We start from the raw sequence: 27,686 nt of genomic DNA, 5'->3' as shown, positions 1-27,686 counted from the left end.
GCGCTTTTCTCTGTCTGCAATGCAGGCAGTGAGAAGCGCAACAGTGTTGTCCCTGGGGGCCCTTGCACTGCTCATGCCAAGTACATGGGCAGTGCAGGAGCCCCCAAGGGCCCCCTGCACTCAGTCTCTGCCAGCTTTTACATGCCGGTGCAACCGCCATGTAGAAGCTGACGGAGAGGGGGTCGTAATCCCCAGGGCGACACTGCATGCAGCGCTGCTCTGGCAGATTAGGACTGCGAACACCGCCAGCCCCTCCAGCCCCTCCAGTGTAGGGAAACTGGCGGTGCTGGCAGTCCAACGATGTACTAATTGTTATGGTCATAATGTGGTGGTCTGACCGCCGCCAAAGTGTTCCGACCACCACTTTGGCGGCGGGTCAGAGTGCCACCGCGGCCCTCATAATTAGGGCCAGAGTGTTGAAGATAATGATGCCTGAGTTTTGCAAAGGCCTGGGTTAGTTCATGGGAATGTATGGATGAGAATGGGCTGTTATCTACTGATCTGTTACTAAGGCTTGGCTGCTTTGACTCTTTTACCTCAGTGCATGGAGATGCTACCTCAGCTTCTTCATGTGGCTACATTTAGAAATACAGAGACTACTATTCACTTACTCATAACTCTGATGAATCATGACATGCAATAGTTTGAGTTAGCATCCCTACATGAAGTTGCATGGGAATCCTCACTCGTAGAAATGTAGTAGATGCCCTCTGCTGTGGTGTCCTGGCTGTCTTACTAAATGCCAGTTACGGATGGTTTCTGTTGTTAGGCCTAGGGCTATGAATGCATTGCTTTAATGTCTGCAGTGTGGGCACCACCAGAGGCCAGGCATGTTGCACATGGACAATGGACCAGTTTGCTACAGATCCTGCTGCTGAGTAGAAGAAACTATTTTTGTTGACTTTGCATTGCGTTCTCTAATGGTGTGTTGAGTATCAGCCCCCAAAGCATGTTTCTGACCTTCTGCCATTGTCTTTATATCAGTCCACTCCAGAAGGTTGTGGTAAGTAGGTTTGTGAGGCAGGGACTTCTTGGATATGTGACATGTTTGACCCTGGTTTTAAATTGAGTTCTAGAAAATTTGTGGCACCACCAACCAGTTGCAGACGTGATTGGCTGCTAGTTTTGCCCAATATTTTGTAATTTATGTGGGAACTGGACCAGTATGCCAGGCAAACATAAAAGAAGACTGTTTGTGGTTTGGTTGTACCTCAACAGACATCCACCAATTTGTTTTTATGTTCTTATGCATGCGCATTTACCTTTTGTATTTGATGCTTGTAGGCTACGCAGTTTAACATGGAGCATTTTTCCGGAATGCACAACTGGTACGCGTGCTCGCACGCCCGGCCAACCTTTTGCAATGTCTGTCGAGAAGCACTCTCTGGGGTGACATCCCACGGCCTATCCTGTGAAGGTAAGGCGCTGCACAGCTGGACTTCTCTCTCTCTCTCAGTGCCCTACCCTCTTCTTCCATCTGTTCCTCTGTAAGGATCCCACCACTGGACCAGTGCCCATTTTTATAAAAAAGTGCCCATCAACTCTACAACTTACTGATATTTTTTTTAAATTATGCATTGTTGTTTTTCGTCTTTACAACATGTTTGAACGGAGTGTTCTCCTCTGGGGATGTTCGGACCTTCCTGCTGTCTTTCTATCTTTTTAATGAGATATATATGTATGAAGTTATTTTCTTTTGACACATACTAAAATACGTTACATTAAGGAAGGCTAGAATAGGAATGTCAGGGTTGGAAGCTACATTGAGCTGTGCAGTGAAAAAGACAGAAAAAATCATAAATACAAATTAAAGTAAAAAAAAAAAAATTAAACTCCCCATTTTCCTTTATTGGTTGAGTATATGATAAAATATTTTAGTTAACATTAATTTAGAGTAAACTTGTCATAACATTTTTCCTTCGCCCCCCCAACAAATCTTTTGTTTAAAACATTGTCTACTTCAAATATATTTTATTCTTTACCAATTGAATATCAATATGCAGTATCCCACTTAATCCTCTGTACATTTCTTTCCTTCTTGGTCTCCATAACTTCGCTGTAAACCAGTAGTATTTTGTGTCTTTCCAGTACTGAATTAATTGAATACACTTTGAAAGGAAGTTTATGTCAAGATACAAACGCCAAAAGATGCAATATGTTCCAATACACTAAAAATGTAGGGCCTGATTACGACCTTGGCGGATGGGATACTCCATCACAAACGGGACAGATATACCGCCCCCCTTTTTACAAGTTTCATAGTATATAATGGTACTTGTAATACAGCGGACGGGATATCCGTCATGTTTGTGATGGAGTATTCCCATTGCTAAGGTCATTTCAGGCCTATCATTTTTTATTAAACCAGTCACAACACCCATGCCCCAAAATTCTTAATGTTCATATGATTTAATCTTTTTGCTTTGTGCACATGGCTGTAATCCTTTCGTGCTACACAGCTAATAATTTAAACAGTGAAATATATATAAACAAATATATATATTTTTGTCCATGATGCTAAATTCACCCATTTTAATTCATTAATTGATCCTCATTTCTTCCACCTAAAATCTATAATCTTGATGTGAAGATTCAAAACAATATTTCACATGTATCCCCCTTTTTCATAATGCTGTACCAGCCTGGATTAGGAATATTACATTTGCTTAGCTATGCAAGCTGGTTGAAATATGTCTCTTATTGCATTTTTACATTTGTCGTCCTAAGTGGGAAGAGTATGCCCAGACGTGGGTCCCATGCTCTCCATGTCACTGGATTCAGGCTAGCCTGGCTAATGAGGGGTGACACCCCTAAAATAGTCCCAAGATGTTTATTTCTGGTCCAGGGAGAACCTGGCCTGGCAGTTCAGACTGGACTGTTCTTATGGGGAGCAGAGTCAAGACTGATTTACTAATGGCTGGGTCCAAACTGGAATGGTGTGGTGAGCAAAAAACAATGGATTTGGGCCCAGATTTTTGATCGGGGCGAATGTTTGACATTGTTCAGCATTCCTTCCATCATCTTTTTTTTTGCTTTCTAATTCCATAAACCGTATCCAACTGGGCCAGGAGGATATCCCTCACTCCAGCTGAGGTAGCTTTTTCCTGAACCTGATTCCCCTCAGCTTTTGTCATTCAACTATTGAATTCTCCTGGGTTACCAAAGAGAATTGTATAAATATGTGGTATTGTTTCATAGCTACAAAAGTTAAAATCAAAAAGCCTTGTAGTATGGTTTCAGTGTATAACAAATCAATTTGTTCTTTTCCTTTTAGGTGTTTGGTAATACCATAACCATTCTGCATGTGCCCTCTTCCATAATAAATTAGGAGAAAATGCTGTCTTTTAAAGAGTGCATTGTCTGCAAACTATGTACACTACATGTATCCTTTCTTCCTCACTTATCTGAGAATGGAAGAATTTCTTTGATTGAAGAAAGAAATATTCAATTACCCACAGTTTTAGTTAGGGCTTTTTTTAGACCCTAGCAGGTGGCACACCTTGTTGGGGATGCTCTGTGCAGTGCATGATTTGCCTAAGAATACGTGCCGGGGTGCCACCACCAGACACTTTGTGCCACGTTATCTCTTTCTCTCAGGTTCATTTTCATCCTTACTTTCTATCTTTGTCACTGTCTTTCGTTCTCCTCCTTCTTTCCCCATTTTGTGTTTTCTCTCTTTTGTTCATGGTTGACGTCTGATGAATTAAAATATGTACCAGTCTCCAAAAATGTGTGCTGATACAAACTATGAACTGACCCTGCCTCCACCTCACCAGCCACCAGACCTCCAGATTTAGAAATACCCGTTGTACTGGTGGGGATCTATGTACCGAAAGTGCACCTTCCAGTGCACTGGGTGCATATTCAGTGCTGCTAAAAGTTGAGCGGGCCACCATGTTGAAACAGAAAAACTCAATGGCCTTGATGCCCTGTGGGTGATCACCATTGTTTTCTCTGTCTGTGTCCATCTACAGACCAGGACAGGGAAAATATGCATAGAGGGGACAGCCTAAATAAAGTCCTCCTCCTGATGCGTCCAAGGTGATTGTGGCAGATGCACCAATTGACCACTGGTGAACCCAACAGGGTCCACCAGCAATCAGTATGTATTTCCCACACAAAGTAGAGGAGAGGAGCCACATCCCATTTATTTAGGATTCTACCCCAATTTATCGTGGACCTCCCACCCTGCCGAACTATAAAAGAGGCCTTAATGTTCCTATCAACATCATTTCCAGATGTATAACATTCTTGCTAGGACCATTGCTTAGAACACTGATTCATTTCATGGAATACTTGCTCTGATAACACACCCAGCAACGAAGGGACTGAAGTTGCGCAACTAGAGTGGAAGGAATTCCTGCCCAGTACCCATTCCTAAGCCCCTCTGTTCACACACATATGGAGGCCTGTAGCCCTCTTATAATGAAGCAGTTGTAATGCATCTGCCTTGCTCTGAAACACTTTGGACTGTTTTTCAGAACTTACGTTCCTTGAAATATCTTTACTCAGTAAATTTTATTGATATCTTAGCCTTTCCAAGAACCTAGATATTTCCATGGACGTAGAACAAGAGAAGTACCTTAAAAAATATCCATTTAATCCTCATTGACCAGACCCTGGCATAAAGTATTACTTTTCTACTGACAATGATGATCCCAAGAACATTAACCACAGTTTGACATCTGATCTTTGCAGAACAGCATCATTTCCTGTATGCGTCAATTAAGCGTCTTTCAGGAAACTGGATACATATACTCTCGGGTGGGCTCAGCGCAACGAAAACCTCCTTCATTTTTAGAGATACACAAATCAATACAGCCTGTGGATCAATGCATGATATGTGGTTACTGTTAGTAAACAAACCCCTACTGTTCCCAGCTTGCATGGACAGACAGTCATGTCAGTGTTGATGCCATGATTAATGATCCGTGTTCACCACTGAAACTAAATCTCAATCCACTATACAGCTTATCTTGCCTTGTATGGAATCGAGTCCTGTAAAAACAGGTCCCTATCCCCTGCTTTTGTAATTCTATTTGCCTATTAGAGTATACATCAACCTGTGACACACCCTTGGTTTATAATTTCTGTGCAGATATTGGAACTACTCACACTGGCACACAGGGTGATCTCAAACAACAATACACACACTCCTCTCACCTAAAGCAACATATAACAGAGAAGGAATGGACACTGGGGCAGGGTGACACAATTAGTCAGCATCTCCACCTTCAGTTGCTAAGCAAGAGGTCACAGTCCCCATCCCAATGAGGTGATAACCTTATGGCTACCTCCACGCACATCCTGAATCTAGACCTCACCTTCCACACACAGTTGGTTGTTGGGAAAGGAGTTTTCAATGAATAGGTTGAAAAATGTTTTTTAGGAATTCATTCATTTTTAAAACATTTCGTTAAACCACTTAGTTCAAAATTGTTAGCAATTTTGTGTCTATGTGTATTTTTGTGTTGTTGTGTATTTACTTGTTAAACTTCTAGGTCAAAAAGTTGTGTAAGAAAATATTTTAAAATTGCTGTTTTTACAGCCTTGATCTTGCAGTAACTTCGATCTTGGCCGAGTCGTTATGCTGTCATTATCCTGCTTGGCAGATTTAATATTTTAGGTCTAACTAATTTAGGCGCTGGAGCCAACCTGTGATAATGGCACGTTATTGAAATGGTAAAAGTTCTTTTTTTCTAAACATAAACACGCTTAAAGTTTAAAGCTGAGGCTGCATTGACAGAAAGCCCGAAATTCTCCTGACTCTAAATCTGGTGGTCAAACTGGAAGCGTGGTGGATGCTGGACTTCCACCTGTGTATGTCTCATGCCCCAAATCCCCTTAGTCTTTTGTGTTTTTTTAACATTGGGCAAAGGTGGCAGGATACTGTCTGTGTGTTGGGTGATCTTGGGTTGTTGGCTCGCAGAATGCCTCTGCCCTACACATGTTTTCATTCATCATAGTGAAAATTGAAATTGATAAACAACTTTTCCCTTTTTCTGGAATCCAGTTTGCAAATTCAAAGCCCACAAACGCTGCGCTGTGAGGGCTACCAACAATTGCAAATGGACCACTCTGGCCTCCGTAGGAAATGACATCATTGAAGACGAGGATGGGGTAAGTAAATATTTTCTGACACAGGGACATTGTTGATTTGCTGGAGTAGGCGACACTCCTCTCCCGATCTCACCACCTTCTCTCTCTCTCCAAAGGTCACCATGCCTCACCAGTGGTTAGAAGGGAACCTTCCTGTCAGTGCAAGGTGTGCTGTATGTGACCGAACGTGTGGCAGTGTGAGGAGGCTGCAGGACTGGCGGTGTCTCTGGTGCAAGGCCATTGTAAGGAAAAATGTTATTTTTTTTGCTCTGCTCACCCTTCATTTAGCGTCAATGACAATTCTGTGTATTTCAGTAGGAAGTTCATCCACAAATTGAAAAAAAGATTTGTAATGTCTATGATAATGTGGTTGGACAAAGTATGCTTAGGGGGGAGGTGATTTTTAAAGTCAGGGGTAGACACATTACATTATAAGCCAAATGGATGTGCTACTTGGCAATAGGGCTTTTATTGAACTAAGAAAGGTCTGGACTGTGAGGATGGAGCCTTTATTGTATCTTATAATAAGGGTGTAGTTTCCCAGAGGTACCATGCAGTTCCACATGGGGCACCTCACATAGATGAGAATGTAAATATTGAGGAGTGCGTAGAAGGATTGGAGGGATTGTACTAGAATGAGAAGCTTCATCAATGGGGCAGCTGGAATTGTAAGCAAAGAGGCTGCGAGGGTGCACCTACCAGTAGAAATGACTCATATTAAGCTGGGATTCTGACCAACCTCATAAATGCAGATAGAACAGTCTTGGTGGGTCTCGGTGGGTTCTAGTCTTAGGCACGCATGGCTTTGTTGAGTACAAAGATGTTGCTTACACATTTTTACAAAAGTAAGTAAAGACTCGCTTCAAGATTGTCGTGAACACCACTTTTGTGGTCAGGAATAGTCATTTTTACCTCCTTCTCTTATTGGGTAGAGGGATTTTCCAGTCAAAAGAAAGTGCAGAAAAGGTGCACTGTTTCCTATCCTCTGATTGGCTGGTCAACCTGCTGCACTACACAGCCAAGGACAAGAGAAGAATGCACTGAGGACAGAACCGACCCTTGTCTTTGTTATTTCCTGATCACCAGGTTCACAGCGCCTGCAAAGAACATCTGGGAAAGAAATGCCCATTAGGACAGTGCAAAGTGTCCATCATTCCACCCACAGCCCTGAACAGCATCGACTCCGATGGTGAGTACTGACCAGACAGCTGGTTGTAAGGCTGAAGCATGCTCTCATGCACAGGTACCGGTCATGCGTATCACCTTGAGGCTTGTATGAGTTTTCTGTCTGCTTTCCAAATGTGGTCATAGGTGGAAAGGGAGGAGAATAACCTTTTGTAGTACAAGATGTTCAATACTTTGATTAGAAGGGATTGAAGCAGAGCATAATGTACCATTGCACAATTTCTTGCTGGGTCTCGTTTTGGTTCCTGAAGTTTTGTATTACCACAGTTTGTAGCGCAGGGATTTCAGCCTCTCGCATTTCAGACATGGGCAGTGAGCCCAATTCGGCACAGAATTGTGCAGAATTTTCACTTTGATTCTGTAAAATGAGTGAGAAGTTATGAAAAAGTCACCAAAATAATATACTTTCTGCATTTGCAAATAAAATTAGTAGTAGAGTGTCTTTCTAGGTGCTTCTGAAGGACACCCTAGAGAGATTTTTGTAATAGGTAAAAAGAAAACAGAAAGGGTAAATTGTTTGTCTTGCAGTTGGAGTGTGTCCTATGGCACCATGTTTTGTTCAGTAAAGTTCTCACAAACAAAATGTGAATGAGAATTTCTCTTTCGTTATTACTTTTTGCACTAGATCTGTTTGTCTTGCATCACTGCCCTTCAAAGACCTCACATCCAGCCCTCATAAAGTTTAAGTGCCAGACCTATGGCTGTACCACTGGTATTACAATGTAGCCTCTAAAACTCATGGAAAAAGTCAACATGTTTCCCATTCTTCCATCTTTTTTCCATGGGGAAAAATAAATCCCTGGTTATTGGATGCACATGGATGAGGAGAGAGAGGTGCATAGGAAGAGCCAGAGTGGGTTTGTGACCAGGTTTCGAAAGGTGGGTGGTGGCGTTGGGTTGTGTCCTTGAGGTTTCCTGATGCCCAAGGGACTCTAAACACCAATCACGCTATTACATCGGTGAGTAGAACCTGTTGCTAGGCTTCACCTATCCATAACATGCCATGGCATCACGGGTATGCCACGAGACATCACTCACCGCACCTGACCCATCAAGTAAAAATCCCATCTCTCAAAACAGTTATGACAGTCAAGGAATGACTCAATGACGCATGTTATGGTTGATTAGGATGCCGAATGCCCTTGCTTTTCACTCCCTTTCCTAACTCGCACGATCTCTGCAAAATCAATTGCGAAGAAGGTCTCCTAAAACCCACTGTTACCTTTCGTTCCTTGTCACAACAGAGTTCATTTAACTTCTCCCACTGTCACGCTTACTACTCAGAGATGCTGCCAGGGGTTGCTGCCCTTACACCAATGGATACAGCCCACCCTCACAAAGAGGGGTTGTACAGTCAGAGAGTGCTAACCCCCATTGGATCATTGGCCAGAGGGGTGGCATTTGTGTTGTACATTTTTCCATTAGGGAGTGGCAGGTTATCCCAAACAGTAAAAAAAAAAAGGAACGGCCCGCTCAAGCGCACAGAGAGAAAACTTACAGGGTGTCAGGGGCATTTCCTTTTTGTTTTTCAATTACAAAATCCCACCTTGTGAGGTTTTTTTTTAAAAACAAAAAACACTGCTGAGTGGTTGCATAAACATGGCGTGTGCAAGAACGAGTCGGTGCCTTCAATTGAGGATGGAATTTCATCTGAAGGGATAACTCTAGGTTGAATTCTGCCACCTTCAATTCTCAGAGACTTTGGCCCAGGACTTAGCAAACTCCAAACTGTATACTTTTGGGTCCGGGGACACTGGACACTGCCTGTTGCATAGTGCGGGGGAAGGGACTGTGGGCAGGAGCTCTGCCAGGACCCTGCTTGCCAACTGGAGCAGCACGATGGAGCAGAAAAGCCCAAGCCAGTACTGAACCACTGTCCTCCTACCTATCTCTCCTAATCGCCACTAGCCTTCACTCTCATACTTTTCACCTGCTCTGAGCAGACAGAAAATGTCAGCGGGCTCTTTCCCAGGATAGGGTAAAAACCACATAGAGATGGACCCCCTATCTCCAGGTTCCAGTGGTTATTCCCATTCCACGGACAAAACATATAGGGGGTGATTTTAACCTTGGCGGACGGCGGAGGCCGTCCGCCAAGGTACTGCCGCCAAATGACCGCACCGCGGTCAAAAGACCGCGGCGGCCATTCAAACATTTCCTCTGGGCCGGCGGGCGCTCTCCAAAAGAGCTCCAAAAGAGCGCCCGCCGGCCCAGAGGAAATGCCCCTGCTACGAGGACGCCGGCTCAGAATTGAGCCGGCGTAGTTGCAGGGGTGCGACGGGTGCAGTTTGCACCCGTCGTGTATTTCAGTGTCTGCATTGCAGACACTGAAATACACAGTGGGGCCCTCTTACGGGGGCCCCTGCAGTGCCCATGCCATTGGCATGGGCACTGCAGGGGCCCCGTGGCACCCCCTACCGCCATCCTGTTCCTGGCGGGAGACCCGCCAGGAACAGGATGGCGGTAGGGGGTGTCAGAATCCCCATGGCGGCGGAGCGCGCTCCGCCGCCGTGGGAGCACCGCCAGCCTGTTGGCGGTGCTCCCGTGTCAGAATGACCCCCATAGTCAGTGTTTTTTGTTGCAAATATGAAGCCTGGAATATAGGCTTCCGACCCTACAGTATCCCCAACCAATACCACCAGCATTTTTACAATTTGTTTCCCTGTATGCTATTAGTGTAATTTCCTTAAACTGTTGATTTGTAGAATTGTGCTTTGCAGTACCAGGGATTGGCCATGTATGGTGCTTGACTTACTCAAAGAATTTGCCAGAACATATTAGAGAAGGGGTCTTCAAACTTGGGGGCGGGCTCCCCAGGGGGGGGCCTCAAGTGACCCTGGGGAGGGGGCACGCTCTGGTCAAAAGAAGCATTACACAGAAAACAGTGGGTTTTTTTAAAAGCAGAAACATGTTATTGTGTTTTTAAAAAGGTAACAGTACTTAACTGCAACGTTTAAATATGTCTAGACATATTTAAACATTGCCATCTTTAAATAATATTGGTGAAAAATTGTGAGAGGGGCCCAGTGATTTTTATTTTTCAACTGGGGGGCGGGGTGCGTATCATTAAATGTTAGGAGACCACTGTATTAGAGCATGTTTTGTCAGTAGTACTCTTGTGGAAGGTATAGTTGTAACCTCTGTGATCAGCTATTATCTCACTCTTTTTGGGTTTATTTTCAACATTTGCATTTCCATCTCTAAACCCCCCATTCTTTAGTAGTAGACTGTCATCAGTTTCCAAACTCTACCCCTTGTTCCTCCCACATTTACTTCAAAAATGTATACCTCCGCGTGAGACCTCAGCACTCGTGGCGGAGATCTCTACACATAAGAGATAGGACGGATGTAAGCGAAGATCACCGGTCAGAGAATTGTGAGTAGAATTTGTGAGTCCATAAATTAGTACTTCTGGAGTACTAGTTCCCTCTCCGACTTGCTTTCCTTCTTCACTAATCTCCAGATCTGTTCGCTTATGTACCCATACACCTGTCGCATGGTCTGCAGAGCACAACAGTAGCTATAAATGGATATGATTCATTGTGAGCCGCAGCCTCCTCCTAGCGCCCACCCGAATGCTCAAGGCGCTAGAGAGAGAAGCAGGTGCAGGCCAGTGAGACTCCCCCTCACCCACTCGAAGAATGAACCGGCATCCTGCCTCCAAGGAAGCCCTCAGTGGCATGATTTGCTGATCACGAACATTTTGCTCCCAGTTTCATTTTATAAAGTGATGCTCCCCTTTTTAAAACCCACGGCTTGGCTGAGTAACAGCGCCCTGGCACCGCCAGTGTGGGCGACGCACACTGATGGAAGCTCCGCTTGCTGCATTGCAGAGCAAGCTGTCAAAGGCTGAGCTCTTGGCGCTGGAAGCTCGATGTGTTTCCTTTTAGGATATTATTCCAAGAGTGTGCGTCACTTTCCCATCCTCACTGAACCTGTTCAACAGAAACGTACACTCCTGTCTTTTTCATACCAGGGACCCCTGGCCAGACAGGTTTATTTTGAAGCAGTTTACAGAGGATCAAACAATTTCACTCTGTCTTTACTCCTTAAACAGTGTCTTAACAGCTCCATTTAATGGACATGAAAGTCACTGAGACGTTCCAATCAATAATCCAGCTTCAGATCAGATCAGTATATCAAGGCCGTGATTATTAATGGTAATTTGTACTCCCACTGTTTCCTCCTGAGTGACCATGGAGGGAGTTGCTATATACCTATGGTGGTACCTGAATGGGGCATAATTTGGTCACCCATGCTAGCGTAGGCTAAAGTAATTGGTCGTTAAAACTGCAAAAGTATGTCAAATCCTTTTGCAATTTATCAGTTAAAGAAGTGCATTGTGAGCTGCACTTTGGCCTACATTTCTTTGCATTAACACTGGTCCCCCTTTCATAAAGCCCATAGACGTGCCAGCTTAGGTTCATTTTTCCTCTGTACCTTCCTGGTGCAGCAGTATTTCATTTTGTTGTATGAACTGAAAACTGACAGACACTGAAGGATTAACAATGTCTGCTTCAAAAGGGATTTGCACTTGCTGTGCACAACTATAGCCAGATGCGCTAAAAGACTGGCCACAAAAAGTGGCCGCAAATTGTGCACCGATGTATTGCATCCATTGTTTGATTTTCTGATGTGACCCATATGTTAATGAGTGTCATTGCAAAGTCTCCATTCTCAAGGGGTCTTAGGACAACCTGATTAATAATTATAATTTTTTTGTTTTATTAAACTAGTCTGTGTTGCTTAAAAGGAAACGGTGCTGCTATTAAAGAAAACAGGTTTCCCGTTTGGGAAAACATTAAATGGGAGAAGGCACTTACCTAACCTGCAAACCTCTGAGGTTGCCAGACACCATTGACATCGGGGAAGGTGACCAAAGGGGACACTTTTCCCTTTGAGAATTATTTACCACCCACATTAAAGAACAGGTATCTGATCAATGGTTTACGACTGTAGTTATGGGGCCAGATGTACGACCGTGTGTTTTGTGACTCACAATTTGGGACTCATTTGCAAGTCACAAAACCAAATGTACAACAGTGTCAGTGAAATTGTTTGCGATTCCCACTGGTTCCCAATATTCATGAGGTAGGTCGCAATTTGCGACCCCATTGGGAATGGCCACACTTACAGGGATGGTGGCCTACTGGGGACAGCAGACCACCATGTCTGTGACTGCTTTTTAAATAAAGCAGTTTTTTTAAAAGCAGCCTGTTGCAAACGGGATGCATTTCAAACAAAAAAAATAAAAGTTTTCTCTTCAATTTTTCAGAGCAGCCAGTGGTCCATAGGACCACTGCCTGCTCTGAAAAAATATTTACGCTTCCATTCACAAAGGGGAAAGGGTCCCTTTGGGACCCTTTCCCATTTGCAAATGGGTTAACACCAATTTGAAATTGGTGTTAACTGTGATTATTTTGCAACCGCATTCACGGTCACAAAACAATCATACATCCCCCTATAAGTCGCAATTAGTAAGGGACGCTCTCGGGACGCCCCTTCCTAATCGCGAGTCGCAATCCCTATTTTGCAAGTCGGTAATTGCGTACTGACTTGCAAATAAAGGATGGTACATCGTTCCTGCCTATTTTGCGGTTGCAAACGGCGATTTTCACCGTTTGCGTCTGCAAAAAGGCGCCATACATCAGGCCCTTGGTTCTAGATAATTAATGCATGCCACACAGAATCACACTTAAGAGGGTACACTCCTTTCATACCCCTTGCTAATTGTGATTTAATATGAGTCACTGATCCCACTATGCTAGTCTGAAAAGCTTTTCTGACTCGAAGGGGATTAATACATACCAGAAGACAATTCTGCAGATACAAATCTGGTGATTTTTCAAATCACAAGGTCTGCGGTCACAAAATGTCTTTGTACATCTGGCCCTAGGTTCCCAATCTGACAGAAGGATTACTCTTGGTCTTTGGCTATCCTGTACATCTGGTGATATTCTACCAGAATATCATAACCAAAATAAAGCACTACACATATCGTAGCCAAAATATCGACTATCATAATCTCATGAAGGTAAATATATTTAAGAATGCATCTATGTAGTATAATTAACTCCACATTTTGTACCTTGTCAATATACATTTATCATCCAGGTATGTAGAGTCCAGTTAACAATAATAAATCTGCATTTCCCACTATATTCTTATCTTCACCATATCCTGATTGTCAGTACTGTTGCTATGATGATGTTTTTGTAGCATGATATGTTTTGGTCTATTTTCTAAAATACATCTGACAGAGAACATTCATGATAGCAAAATGATCTACATATATATTAGGTCCTTTGGAAAAATACAATAGGAGGTTCAGTATTGTTACTTTTGAATTACTTTTTGATAGATTTTATTTTAGGATGGGATTTGACACGTATTCCTGATACTTCAAGAAAGGTGATTTATGAATAAGCCTAAGATGAAATGGGAATGAGATATGGTATTTTAGCATCATTTAAGAACACATGGAAGCTTTTTAGCAAAAGAGTAAGCTAATCCTCAAAGAGTATAAAATGTGCCTTAGTCCAGAAATTAAACAAAAATTTACAATTTGTATTCCTTAAAAGAATAATAGGGACACTCTAAGCACAGTAGAACACTGATTGTGCTGCAGAGCAACACTTGTGTGCATGGCAAATCTATCCTTTTGACATTTACTATTTTTGTAGTGGGCTAAATTAAATTCTGGTGAAGGAGGTGTGCATATGTGTTTTCTTATGGATTAGTAATGAGAAGCTGATACATCTTGGGTGATGTAATCTTCTAAAGGTTGTCAAGTATGCAAACATGAGATCTGGATTTTAATCGTGGCTTTGCCTTTATCAAAATTGTGTGATGTTAGGTATATTACTGCATTATTTTGTCCGAGTTCTCTTATCTGCTTTAATAAGAAGACTTTGAATTTGTGTAAATGCTAACATTAGACACCATGGAGTTGACCCACATTACTCATCATAACTTTACTCCTTGAAATTGAGTAGATGTCCATCTTTTGTGGAATTTCCTAAACCCCCTTGGTATAGTCATTGATATCTATGAGAGTCATAGATTTCTAAAGTTATTCCTCCTTCTCTGCACTTCCTGCTGGAGATTCTTTATAGTGCACAGATATTCAGTCTGTAAGCGTGAGAAAAACGTTCATTTACTCCTCAGTTATTTGATTTTTTTCTCCACCAGCAAAAATAATTTCTGGTGATGAAATCCCTGCAAACCTATTAAATATGGTGATATTTGAAAGTTTTTCACAGCTAATTTGCAAACCAGTGTAAGCCTTTTGTCATCGATTGTAGATTTATAACATAGGTATTAAAATCCATTGGGAAGTTTTGTGAAGAATTAAACAGTTTTGTGTACGATCATGGTCTTGCTAGCGGCCAATCATCTACACCCCTCCATCCCATCAACACATGTTTTTTCCTCTACCCCTAAATGTAGAACATCAGAAATGTGCCGTTTTAAGAGATTATCCCAGGAACTGAGTACCATGCACACAGATCCTTGTCCGGTACATCAGGGAATAGAATATTGTTTGCACCTCAATTGAGGTGAGAGTCAGGCTGGCATAGGTAAAGTGTGATGGAAAGCACCATCTTACTGAGTTGCCTTTTCTAAAATACGTGTGAGTTATCTGTTTTTCTAGTTTAATGGTGCCACTAGACTAATGGGTTCCTCTAGTTTCCTAAAGCAATTTAAAGTAAGCACATCAAGAGAAACCTTCCATTAATGTGAGTTTTTAGCCACATGTCAGAGAAGATGCCTTGATCTTACCTTGCCTATCCTAAAGCAGAAAATTACCTTAGTTTTATTATGCTAGCCGTTTTTTCAACCATGAAAAAAATCCTTGTTAAAAAAACTTTCAGCCTTCAGGTTATGCTCCAAGGGCAACATGTACGAAGATTTTAAATATCAATTTCCTAATTGCGATTTCCTGTGGCTGTGAATCACAATTAGGAAATCACATTTTTAAATGTATGAAACTCTTTTGAGTTTCATTTGCAATTCCTAGTGAGTCAGAAATAGACCTACCTCATGAATATAAATCAGATATGTCACAATTTGGGACCCCATTTGGATTCACAGCCATCAGAGAGGTGGTGGGCTGCTTGGGTCAGCAGACCACCAAGCCTGTGAATGGTTTAAAATAAAGCAATCTTTTTTTTTTTTTAAATGCAGCCAGTTTTCCTGAAAGGAAATTGGCTGCTTTTAAAAAGGAGAAAATGAAACGTGAAATTAATTTTTTATGACTATGCAGTGGGCTGTGGGACCAGTGTCTGCTGCCAAAAAATATTTGTTTCCATTCTCGAAAGGGAAGGGGTCCCTCGAGGCCTCCTGGGGCAGGTATACTATGAATGTTTTGCAACTGTAATTTGGTTGCAAAACATTCCATTCGGATTTGGTCTTTCGAAGCGACGCACTAAAGATGCCTCGTCCAAATACCGAATCGCAAACACAAATTGCGATCCGGTCACCTGTTAACAAATTGCAATTTGTGTTTTGTGTTCTGTACATACTTAAAAGTGTTTCCGACTGCATAAATGCTTTGTACATATAGACCCAAATTTATTGTTAAGTCGTTAAATTGAAGGAGTTTCTCTGCAACATTCCTGTTAACGGAAATGTTATAAGCTGCTCCAGAAAACTGAATTCCCTGTAGTTTGTGAAAACATATGTTTGGACGCTTTACATAAATGGGTTTCCAAGCATATGTTTTAAAACTGTACTGGGAGTTTGAGCACCAGCAGTAGCCAGTTATATTTACATACATCGCAAAGGCTGGAATGAGAAGTGAGAGTGGGCGTGGCCACGGAAGAGGTCCAGACTTCGTTTCCAACCAGGAAGTCTAGTGCATGTTGTAAACACAGCCTGAAAACAGGTTTAGATTGTCTATAAATAAAGCAGACTGAGGCTGCCACACCCGAAGCAGAGCCAAGCAGCAACCATGATGAAACAATGTATACCATCCACATACTGCGCTGTGAGGGAGCCCATCAAGTGACAAAGACCCCCCTCTCAAAGCATGTTTATGGTGGGTACAGGGGCTGAGGTGAGCCTGGCCCCATGCACAGTGAATACAGAATGCTGGAGACAACGTCAGGCCAGGCCCACTGGAGACAACGGATAGTGTCAGGCATGTTCCAAAAATCAGCCACGATCAGTACATAGGGCCAGATGTAGGTAGGTAGAAAATTGTGACTCGCAATTTGCGAGTCCGTGCGACTCGCAAATTGCAAGTCGCAATTTGGAATGCAGAAAGGTGTCTCAGACACCTTCTGCAACTCGCAATGGGGTCGCAAAGACCCTCCTCATTAATATTCATGAGGTGGGTCGCAGTTTGCGACCCCCATTGCGAGTCTGGGCACTCACGGGGATGGTGGCCTGCTGGAGACAGCAGACCACCATGTCCGTGACTGCTTTTTAATAAAGCAGTTTTTTTTTTTCTATCTGCAGCCCGTTTTCCTTAAAGGAAAACGAGCTGCACTTAGAAAAAAAAACGAAACCTTTTGTTTCGGTAATTTTCAGAGCAGGCAGTGGTCCATAGGACCACTACCTGCTCTGAAAAATTATTTTTGTTTCCATTCACAAAGGGGAAGGGGTCCCATGGGGAAGGGGTCCCATAGTGTTGCGAGTCGCAAATAGGAGGGGAACACCCCTTCCTATTTGCGAGTCAGAAATGCATTTTGCGAGTCAGATCCGACTCGCAAAATGCATTTCTGCATCTCGTAGAGGCTTTTGCGTCTCGCAAACGGCGTTTTTCACCATTTGCGAGTCGCAAAACCCTTGGTACATCTGGCCCATAGTGTCTACAGGGGTGAGGGTACTGGCCATACTGTGTGCAGCTAAACGCCACGTGCCAATGCCGGTGCACAGCAAGTTAAGAAACAGCAAACCTCTAGACAATTCTTAAAGTGTATCATTTTCAAAAACCAAAATATTCACTGAAAAAAAACCTACCAGAATTAGTTTTCAAATAACACAGTAAAATAAAGAATTCCCTGAAAATATACATTGTATTTAGGATCCAACAAGTAAAATGTAATGCCCCAGTTATGGTTCGGTATGTAACCATGAGCCCCACAATGCACTGCTATGGGCATTACAATAGAATCTGAAATGAGTCACAGGTGTTGCAACAGGAACGTTTGAATCTCTGGCGGTGCTGCCTGCTCTGACAAGCATGTGTTGCCTTCACTCTTGACCCAGTGATTTATCACAGCAGTTTTCCTCCTGTGGTTGCCTTCAAGCCCTGTGAAGTCAGTGACCCTGCACGTTAATAGTGAATAGGAAATGTTCCATGATTGTTTCGTATCTGGGCCAGCACGTACAGATGTGTACCTCATTTTTCATAAGGTGCAGGTCACATTGTTGACAAATCTGGGCTAGTGCTGCTTTCCATGTCCACCTGTTTCCCATCTATTTTCAGTCCTCTCTGAATGAACACTCGATGCAGTCAGTGGTTGCCTGTGTTTGGTTTATTTGCTGTGACTGGTATTTCGCTCTACTGTGATTCTGTAGCATTTCATTGTGATGTGTTTCTGTTTGTATCCCAGTGGGTTGCATAATTGTCTTTCAAACTCTTAGGCCTGCAGTTTCGGGTAGTGCGATTCAGTGTGTTTCTGTGGGAAGCGGTCTGATTCTGATGTGCATAGTCTTTCTCTTGTTCTTTTAACTGAGTCTGTACCTCTTTGAGATAAAAAAAAAAGAGTGTTTCCTGCTCTTCTAGAAGCCTATCTGGAACTTGGAGGTCCATTTTTCTTTGTCAAGTAGTGGTGAATGTCATCTTATGTTTGTGTGGCATGCTTTCTTGGGAGCAGTTATGTGGCTCAATACCACATGATTACAATATGCATTCTTTATGGCAGTCTGGTGTCTTTAAATACATTTCTTTATGTATTTTGTGAATTATTGTATTTTGAATGCATGGAGTGTATATCTCTTATGTGACTCTGTGCTGTTGAAGTATGCCTCGATCTGTAGTTGATGGGATTCTGGCAGTGACAATGTTTGCTCTCAGTGGTGATGCCACCTCCAACCATTCTCTGGGAAGTTGTCCTTTGCTGGTTTCCAGATTGAGTAGCTTCACCACGGCTGATTGCAGAGTAAGGGTTCTGTACCTGACCATTTTTTTAGGTATTGTGCATGTTCTGGGTTTCTTGGCTGGTTTTATGCTTTACACGTGCCAAGATAGCTCTCTTTTTGTCACTAGGTTGCTACTAGATTTTGAATTTCAGATTTGTATTAGTAGGTCAGCTCTTTTGTCTAGAAAAGTAGTAACATACTACCAATACATAAAAAATGTAAAAAGAGGAAAAACACAATCGACTAGACAAAGTGACGAGAGGAAATGATGATCGTGTGTAAGAGCTCTCTATACATAAATCAATGTTTTTAATTGCACTTTCTCATTTGTCCTGTTTGCTGCAGGTGTTTGTCTGGCCCGGGGTTCTCTATACCTTGGCGTAGTAGAGATTGTAGAAATGTAATTTCCACACTTTGTCACCCATGCGGCCAAGTCCTTCGCCTCATTCTTTTTGTATTCTGGTCAATTTATCCCAGAAGTCACTTGACGAAAAGGCATTCACAACACATTGTCAGTTTCCAACATACTTAGGTCCCTTCTCTTTCTATTCTGTGTCTTTAATCCTTTGGTCTTCATTCCTGAAAGCCTGATCACCTGCTTCTGTGTTTTTACTTAGAGAGCATCCATAGCTGAGTGTGAAGAGGTTTGCTGTCAGAGTGAATACAGGTGTTCTGTGGTTTCTTGCACTTTCCTGTGTGTGGTTCTGCTCGCCCTTCCCTTTGCCACTTTTCTGCGCGCTTTGGCTTTCTCTGTCTCTGTCTCCACATGCAAACCCCACCTTAGCACTGTTAATATACTGCCGGATGTCTCCGAATGGACTCCACTTGGCCAAGACTGACTGGTGCCTTCATTGCAAATTTCTTCCACTGCATAGCTCCTGCTTTTCAAAATCCAAAGTTTCATGAGACTTGTGGGAGTAACAGTTCCTTTCGTCTACCGGTGCACCCAGTGCGGAAGTGACATTTGATCTCACTTTGCAGAAATCTGAAGACAGAATGGTTTGCAGCGCCCAGCTGAAACATGTCGACAACCTCGGAACCATAAATATATTAGGATGTTGTTCCTGTTCTTCCCAGAGATACATCATGCACATCATCTATTGTTCTGGACTATAGCGCCAGTGAGCCATGCTGCAGTCAGGGCGCTTAAACAATTTCATAGGACAACAGTTCTGTGTTCTAGCCCCAACCATTCTGATATTTTTTTAGGGAAGGTGAAATAAGCTATGAATCAAACCAGAGTTGAAAGAGAGTAGAATTACTTGAGGCAAAGGATGCTGTTAGTCCTGTGCTTTCCTGGCAATGCTGAAGTGTTAAGCAGGCCACCAGATATCAAAGAGGATGTGCATGGCCGAAGCTAGAGGTAGCACCGGGTACACCTGGTCTCTGGGGCGACAAAGGTAGGAGCAGGGGCAGGAAGTAAACAGGGCCCTAAAACTGTTCTTCATTCTGTGGCCCCCACTAGCTCCTTTGCAACAAACAAGACTGCATTGACACCCAAACATGCAACAAAGGCTCAATCCTGTGATGTCATCAAGGCCAAAAAATGCATGACATGCTAACTCTGGAAATTTGGTGAGGTGACATCCCTGAGCAGGTGAAACTCCTTTAAAGCCTGTGAAGCTCCACTGAGCTCCTCAAGAAGCTTCTGATGCAATTCACGTACAGCTCCCCCCTCCGCAGAATCAGGAGTCCCAGAGCACTGTCTTTTGGGAGCTGCATAAGTAGCCAATTACAATAATCGTATTTGCTTGCCGGCAAGGCTCCCAGACAGATCTCTGATCTCCATCAAATAGATGTGTAAATGCAGAACAGACGGAATCCAGATTGCCCCCGTCAAGAAGCATGCTTAGCCTAACGAAGAGCCTGAGCTGGAACTGATGCTCTTTGGAGACACCGCAGGAGTGATTGCCTCAAGGGGGTTGTGTCACTAAAGGAGATTATGCAGTGCATGTTTTGTACGTCTTTGTCTTGTTTAAGTATACATACTGCTCCAGGTTCTGAGAAAAGGCTCTGGTCCGTTCTTTATGGGAGGTAGTTTTTGTGCAATGCAGCCTTTGAGAAACTCTAGGCCTTCGATCTGTTGGGGGTTTCAGTTGTTATCTGCATGTTTCGGGTTTGAGATATGGAGCTGAATCCAATGGCATTAATTGTCTTCGCACGTTCCATCTGGCCTATGCTGATGTGTCAGTCTGGTTATATATTGTTGGTATGCCCACTGCAGTGTGTTCTGAAAGAGGGTGAGTGGAAGTAAGCATGTGGGACTATTGTAGGCATCAATTCATCTAACATGCCAGTGTATAGTGCTTGTGTTTGCCTCTTGTGGGTAGTACATGTAGGCAGGGATCCTGCTGGGAAGGGATTTGCATACGTCCTTTGATCCCATGGCTAATGAATGCGGCTGTACAGACATCATCTTTCATCCAAACTATCTATGTGAATGATCAGTCTGGCTGTCTAGGGGTGTTTGTAGTTTTGTATTTTCCAATTGTGGTCTGGTTTTTGGACGTCGTGCATGTTAGTGAGTCAGTCGTGAGCGCATAGTTCAGGGGTGATGGCATAGCTCCAGTAACACCTTTGAAGGGGTAGAGAAGACGGAGAGAAAATCAGATATGTCCAAGGTGTTGTATGGCACTACAGTATTTCCTCTTGGCAACCTTGCAGCTCTGCGGCTGCCAGAAGGTATTCCAGGTGCAAAAATCTCTCTTTTAAAATAGGGGATGCAAGACACCTGTGAGCAACAGGAGTGTCATCTATTGAACCATCCATTGAATGATCAAATCAGATGAAAGGAATGACACAGATTGAGGTGCCTCGCCAGCAAAGTGAGCTGATGTTTGCAGTCCTTTATGGCAGGGTCCAATCCATCGTGGTAAAAGAAGGGATAAGAACCAGAATGCAGAGTCATATGCAGAAGTCCTCCTTAAACAGGCTATTCTTTTCTTGAAACAGAATGTGCAGTGATGTCATGCGAGGGTCCAAAGACCTCCGTATTTAACCTTGAGAGATTTGGCGACAGTTTTTTTTATAGGAATTTGACTACCAGGCTGTAAGAGAGAGGTGAGCTGTGAATGAGCTACCACATTACCTAATTAGAAAGACCCATCAGTGTGATGCCAGTTCTCCAATGCCAAGGGTCCTCATGGACAACTGGACAATCGTTGTGGCAATTCTTACCTCTTGTTCCTGGAAGCATAGGTACCAGATACCACTAAATTACTAAGGACCGCCATATGGCTTTGACTTTCAGGTGGTAGCAAGGCTGGACAGCAGCAGCCCTATTTTGGGTGGCTCTTTGCTGTCTCCCAATTTCATGGAAAACATGAGCAACATTGGCCTCACCCAACTGGTCACTGAACCCACACACAGTGCAGGACACATGCTGTACCCAATCTTCACATCCAGCAACAGAGTCAAGTACAGCCACGTCACCGAACTCTCATGGTCTAACCACGCCATCCATTACACCACCACATGCTTCCAGGACATGACCACCAAGCTCCCCCAGCACCCCTCACCGCATTTGGGGAAAATTTACAGAGACCCAGTGAACACAGGCCCTCAACACCACCCAGCCCATAGCAGGGCCAGACCTGGAGGAGCCCGTCCAGAACTTCTCCACTTGTATCACCAAATGCACCGACAGATCGCCCCTTTGAAGCCAGCCAAAACCAGCAAAGCCTCAACACAAGCCAGCTGGTACACTGCAGTACTCTAAACCATCAAACACAACTGCAAACGACTAGAGAAACAATGGTGCACCACCAAATCCTCCTCTGACCCGTGAGCCTACAAAGCAGCCTAAAACAATTACCACCAACACATCAAGGAAACCGAAAGAGCAGCCCTCACGGACCGCATCAAAACAAGCACCAACCACACTAAGGAACTCTTCAACATAGTCAGGGAATTCTCCTGCCCGTCAGCCACTGACAAAACAGTTTGCCCCCTTCCCAAGAACTCTGTGACACCCTGTCTGACTATTTCTACAGCAAGATAGCCACCATCTACAACAACTTTGACCCTCAGCCCACCCGCCTCAACTTCAACAGCCTCTGCCCACCCACGCATACCAATCAAGTGATCGCGACATGGACTTGGCATCTACTCCAGAGCTCCCTCCACCATTTAGCTAACCTCAGAACCAAGGAAATCAGCACAGAACTCACCAATATCCTCAACACCTCCATCACCATGGCAACCTTCTCTGACAGATGGAAACACAGGGAGTTTGGACCCCTCCTGAAGGAACCCACCTCCGACCCCAGCGAACTCAAAGATTCCCAACCCATCTCACTGCCCCTGTACCCTGCCAAAGTCCTTGAGAAGGCCATTAATCGCCAGCTCACCAAACACCTAGGGAAGAACCACCTGCCCAACACCTCCCAATCCAGCTTTGACGCCAACCACAGCACTGAGCCCATCTTGATTGCAGCCACCACAACATCAGATCCCTCCTCGACCACAGGGAAACAGCAGCCCTGATCCTCCTCGACCTGTGAGCAGCATTCAACACCGTATCCCACCATACCCTCATCAGCAGACTCAACAGCATAGGTGTCCAGGGTAACGCCCTCAAGTGGAGCTCCTTCTTCCTGACAGGATGAATGCAGAGAATCTGCCTGCCATTGTTCACCTCTGAACCTAAGAGCATCATCCGCGGTGTACCCCAAGAATCGTCCCTCCCACCACACCCTGTTCCACACTTACGTGACTCCCCTCGCTCACATCATCAGAACCCACACACTCAACATCATATCCTGTACAGACAACATACAGCTCATCCTCTCTCTTACCGAAGACATCTCTGCAGCTATAACAAACTTCTGCAGTGCCATGGCCAGTGTCGCCGACTAGATCAGAACCAACTGCCTTAAGCTTAGCTCAGACAAAATGGAAGTGCTGATCTTCAGGAAGAATACCTCCCCAGGGTACCACAGCTGGTGGCCCTCCAAGCTCGGACCCACAGCAATAGACCATCACCGAGACCCTTGTCACTTGCCGGCTAGACTACAGAAACACACTCTACTCTGGGATCTCCACTCGACTCCTCGAGAGACTCCAGACCATACAGAACGCAGCAGCAAAACTCACTATCTACCTTCCAGAATGAACCCACATCACCTCCCACCTTAGGAACCTCAACTGGCTCCCCATCCAGAAAAGATGCCGGCTCAGGATTCCTACACATGCCTACAAAGCCCTACCTGACCAGGGACTGGCATACATCAACCACTGCGTGAACTTCCATGAACCCACCAGACACCTGCGCTCTGCCTCCTTGGACATTGCACACACAACCCACATTTGGCGCAGCCACACTGGTGGTCTCTCCTTCTCCTACATTGCTGCCAAGACCTGGAATGACCTGCCCCTCCACCTACGAACAACGCCCTCCCTGGCGGACTACAGAGGGAGACCCAAGACATGGCTCTTCGACTAAGACCTGTCAATACCTCAACACCTGGGTTCCCTCAGGGGTGGCAGTGCTGCGTTATAAAAATATAGATTGATTGATTGATTGATTGATTGATGCAGTGGTGTTCGTGGCTGCTGCCTACAGCGACTGAGAAAAGCAATTCTTCTGGTTTGGAAAGGAAAGCTTCTAGATCACAAGTCCAATCACCTCCTTTCCTCTGTTGTCAGTTACACCAGCCTCTCCATCCTCAGTTGTGCGGTGTGTTGTCTTCTTTTTATGTTGGATAACCTGACTTCTGGTCCTTGGTACAGTTATTTCACCTCTACTGTTCGACAACCATACAAGTGAAAGGACCACTGAACTTAAATACCAGGCTCAGTGTGCCAGCTAATTTTCAGAATCACTAGCAGTCAGGCCAAAGCCAACTATCCATTCAGTTTTAAAACTCTGCTAAGACTTTTGAAGGAATCCGATCACTTCCAAATGCTTCTTGCTGTAAGAGTAGTTCAGCTCCATGGAAATCAATATCCCAAAATGTGCACATTCCCTCTGCTTTTCTCAGTGTTGGCAGTCCATCCATTATGAAGTGCCCCACACAATTTGGAATTATTAAGAAGGAACACATTAACACTTAGGGCCTGGTTTAGAATTCGGTGGACAAGTTACTCTGTCACAATATTGACTGTGCCCTGTTCCCCAAAAGCTAAATCCCATCCAATTTCTGCAGATGGGATATCCGTCACCTTTGTGACGGAGTAACCCATTAGCTGAGTTCTAAATCAGGCCCTTAGTTGTTAATCCATGTGGACCACGGCTGCAAAAGTGTCAGATCACCTGCATTGTGCTTTCAGACCACGTTAGGCTAGAGTGGAGTTTCACTTACAAACTGAAACCAGAGCCCTTATTGGCTTGTATTAAAAGACTCTCCATAGTCCAAGGGTATTTGACCCTCTGATGAGAGAAGGTGTATCTTGAATCTCCATTGTGCAGTCTAGGTTGGATAAATCAGCGTGTTTATTTCATCCTGTAGACTAATGTTATTAGGGCTGCCACCTGCCCTTGTCCTTTTTTGTGCTTGTTTGCTTGATTGCTCCCAGTTAGGATGCCTATTGTTGTACTACAACATGTTGGGGCCTATTTATGAGCCAGTTTGCATCGCTCTTGCACCACGCAATGTGGTGCAAGATCGACGCAAACCTCACATGTGATTTGTGAATACACGCAAGGCCACTTTGCGTTGCCCTGTGTGGCTCCATAAATCTGGAGTAAGACACAGCAGCACAAAGTGCAGCATTGCCTTACTCTGCCCTGGGAAACCATTCCATGGGCATTGTGTGGGTGTACTACACATCTCCCATACTTTTTGATGCATTTCCAGATTTACCAGAAATGGTAAACCTGGGAATGTGCCAAAAAGATACACCTTCTCAGGTGAGGCATAACAAGGAGAAATATCTGTATTTTTCCTTGATACTTCCTCTTTCTATGTGTGCTGCAGAATGCTGCACACATAACAAGAGGAATATACCTCTCTGGATTGTTTTTGTGCAGGAAGGGGGCCTTCCTGCACAAACACAATCCTGCATGCAAAGCAGGCACCTTGCACCATGATGCCTGTTCTGGCGCTAGGCTGCTAAAAGGGTACCAGTGCAGGGGAAGAGGCAGGAACGCACTTTATTGTTTTAAATACAGTGCATTCCTGCACTGTCCCTGTCACACGTTACAGCACAGTAAGGTGACTTGCTGAGCTGCATTGTATGACATTCTCGTAAATACGCCCCACTGTGTTTTCGGTCAGCCTTCATTCCTTTTTTGTTGGTACTGTGAGAGGGACTTCCCAGCAGCTTTGCAGAGCAGGTCTTTGCCATTTTAACTGTTGGGGCTGCTTTGGGTTTAACAAAGCCCTTCTTGTCCCCTTAGTTAGCACCTGTATGCTATATTTAGTTCAGTCTATGTGAGGGATTTTGCAGGGTGTGTGCAGCACCTTTCTGGCATCTTTGAGCAGCATTCCAGGGTGTAGATCTATTCTTAGAGGTCATTGTCATGTTCAAAGCTCAGGGCTATGGGCTGAGTTCCAAGTTATCCTTAGGGTTACGATGCGGTGAGTTTTGCTTAGGGTCCGTGTGGCTCTTGCCTCTGCATGTGTTAGGTACGGTGTCCATTATGTTTGCCATCTCATTCAATGTTTCATTTTACTGTAGAGACTCGCATTGGGAATATTTTCCCTTGTTCTGAGTTGTCAGCAGCTGTAGCTTTCATTTCATCACTGTGTACTATTGTAAGTCCATGTCTAGAGGTTTTCTAGTCTGGGTACAGGTGCACTCCAGCTTAAAGGCGGACAGGCAGGGCTCGCCCTTCACACATTCGATTGTGGGCTGTTGTCTGCTTTAGATCAGTTTGGCATCCTGCAGTAAGTTGTCTCCTTTCCATTCCAGGCAGTGGCAACCACCCTCATGGTTCAAACCCTGTTATTGTTTTTCTTTTCCATTGAACTATTGATTACACTTGCACTGGTCTCTTGCTTTGTTTATTTCTTCAGTGTGCCTCCATCCTCCCCTCCAAACTGACTGGCTTGCTCTTAAGTCCATCTGCAGCTCCTCCGCAATGACGAAGGAGCGTCGCCCCACTTGCTAAGAGCCAGCAGCAGAAAAATAAAACAATATTTGAATAGAGTTTTATTTTCTGCTACTGGCTCAGCCAGGAGGTGCAGGGAGGGGCGAGGCTGGGCCATGGGAGGTGAAGAATTGTGTGCACTAAGTGCGCATGTGTGTTTGGACAGCTGTCCAAACACACATGCGCACTTAGGCTTCTCCAGCCCGGCTGTGTTGGAGAAACTGCTCGGGCCCCAGGGTTGTGTCTGAGCAGCAGTCACTGCCGCTCACAGACCGATCCTGATGCTGCTTACATACTATGTTTAGCATTTAAACAGCGCCAGGATTGCTGGGAAGCCTCTTCTGGTGCCCCAGCAATTGCTAGGTCTTCAGAACAAGAAAGGAGGATGAGCGAGGTGTCAGGAGAGGATGGCGGCGGCAACGAATGGTACATTTTTTTTTCTTCAGTTTATTATTTCCCGTCTGCTCACCCACTCCCCTAAATAGCTGCGGCAGCCGCTGCTGCCTATGCCACTAGAAGCAACCAAACCCTTCCCTTCTCAAAACACTGGATGGAAAAGCCAAAAAAAGCAGAGCTTGGCGAGATGCTCCTCTGAGTCATCCTAGGTTTGACTTGTTCTTGTTTCTATGCTGTAATAGTTTATCAAATGAACTAGTTGGTCTGGCAGTGGTTGCCAGAGATAGGCGACCACTGCCACATCAAGGCAAGATGTAAGGGAAGGACCATTTCTTTGACATGTAAGGAAGGCAGCATTAATCCGTATGATATGTTAGTTGAGTTGTGTAAGTTCATTGTGCTTTTTCATGTGTTGGTAGTAGCGCTGTTGGGAGTCGGTCGGGTGTTTTAAACGTGTGTAGTTTTCCTGAGTCTGATTAGCATGATGCTGTCTCCTGTGTCAATGTCACCTTTGCCATAGTGTCAGGTTTTTCGTCTCACAGTGTCAGTGGTTTCTTGACTCAGTGCACTTGCACTCAGCCGATACAAATTCTTCACCCTGCAAGGGTTCCCAAACTGGGAGCCGCAGCTCCCTGGTGCGCCATCAAAACTAGCCAGGGGTGCCGCACATAGTTTGGGAACCACTTAGCTATTTCCAGTTTGGACACAATAAAACTACAGCCAGTGGTTCCCAAACTGTGTGCGGTGCCCCTGGCTAGTTTTGATGGCGCACCAGGGAGCCGCGGCTCCGAGTTTGGGAACCATTTGATATTATCCGCCTGATGGATCGCCCAGTGAATAACATTTGGAGTTCTGATGAAGGACTTTCAACGACATTTTGATT

The 27,686-nt window shown here is 44.3% G+C and overlaps 1 protein-coding gene across 8 annotated transcripts in view; it reads left to right on the top strand.

Moving 5' to 3' along the window:
• DGKK (diacylglycerol kinase kappa) overlaps positions 1-27,686 on the top strand; it is a 524,126-nt gene that overhangs the window by 421,878 nt on the left and 74,562 nt on the right. For all 8 annotated transcript variants that reach the window (XM_069211876.1, XM_069211875.1, XM_069211872.1 and 5 more), the window contains 4 exons: positions 1,285-1,417; positions 6,014-6,120; positions 6,216-6,341; positions 7,186-7,288. In XM_069211876.1, coding sequence (XP_069067977.1) covers positions 1,285-1,417; positions 6,014-6,120; positions 6,216-6,341; positions 7,186-7,288 — 469 coding nt within the window. The remainder of the gene's footprint in view (positions 1-1,284; positions 1,418-6,013; positions 6,121-6,215; positions 6,342-7,185; positions 7,289-27,686) is intronic.

This window comes from Pleurodeles waltl, chromosome 10, assembly GCF_031143425.1.
Source record: "Pleurodeles waltl isolate 20211129_DDA chromosome 10, aPleWal1.hap1.20221129, whole genome shotgun sequence".
NCBI classification, from domain to species: domain Eukaryota; kingdom Metazoa; phylum Chordata; class Amphibia; order Caudata; family Salamandridae; genus Pleurodeles; species Pleurodeles waltl.
The sequence above is the reverse complement of the archived record's forward strand: the minus strand, read 5'-3'. Positions and strand labels throughout refer to the sequence as shown.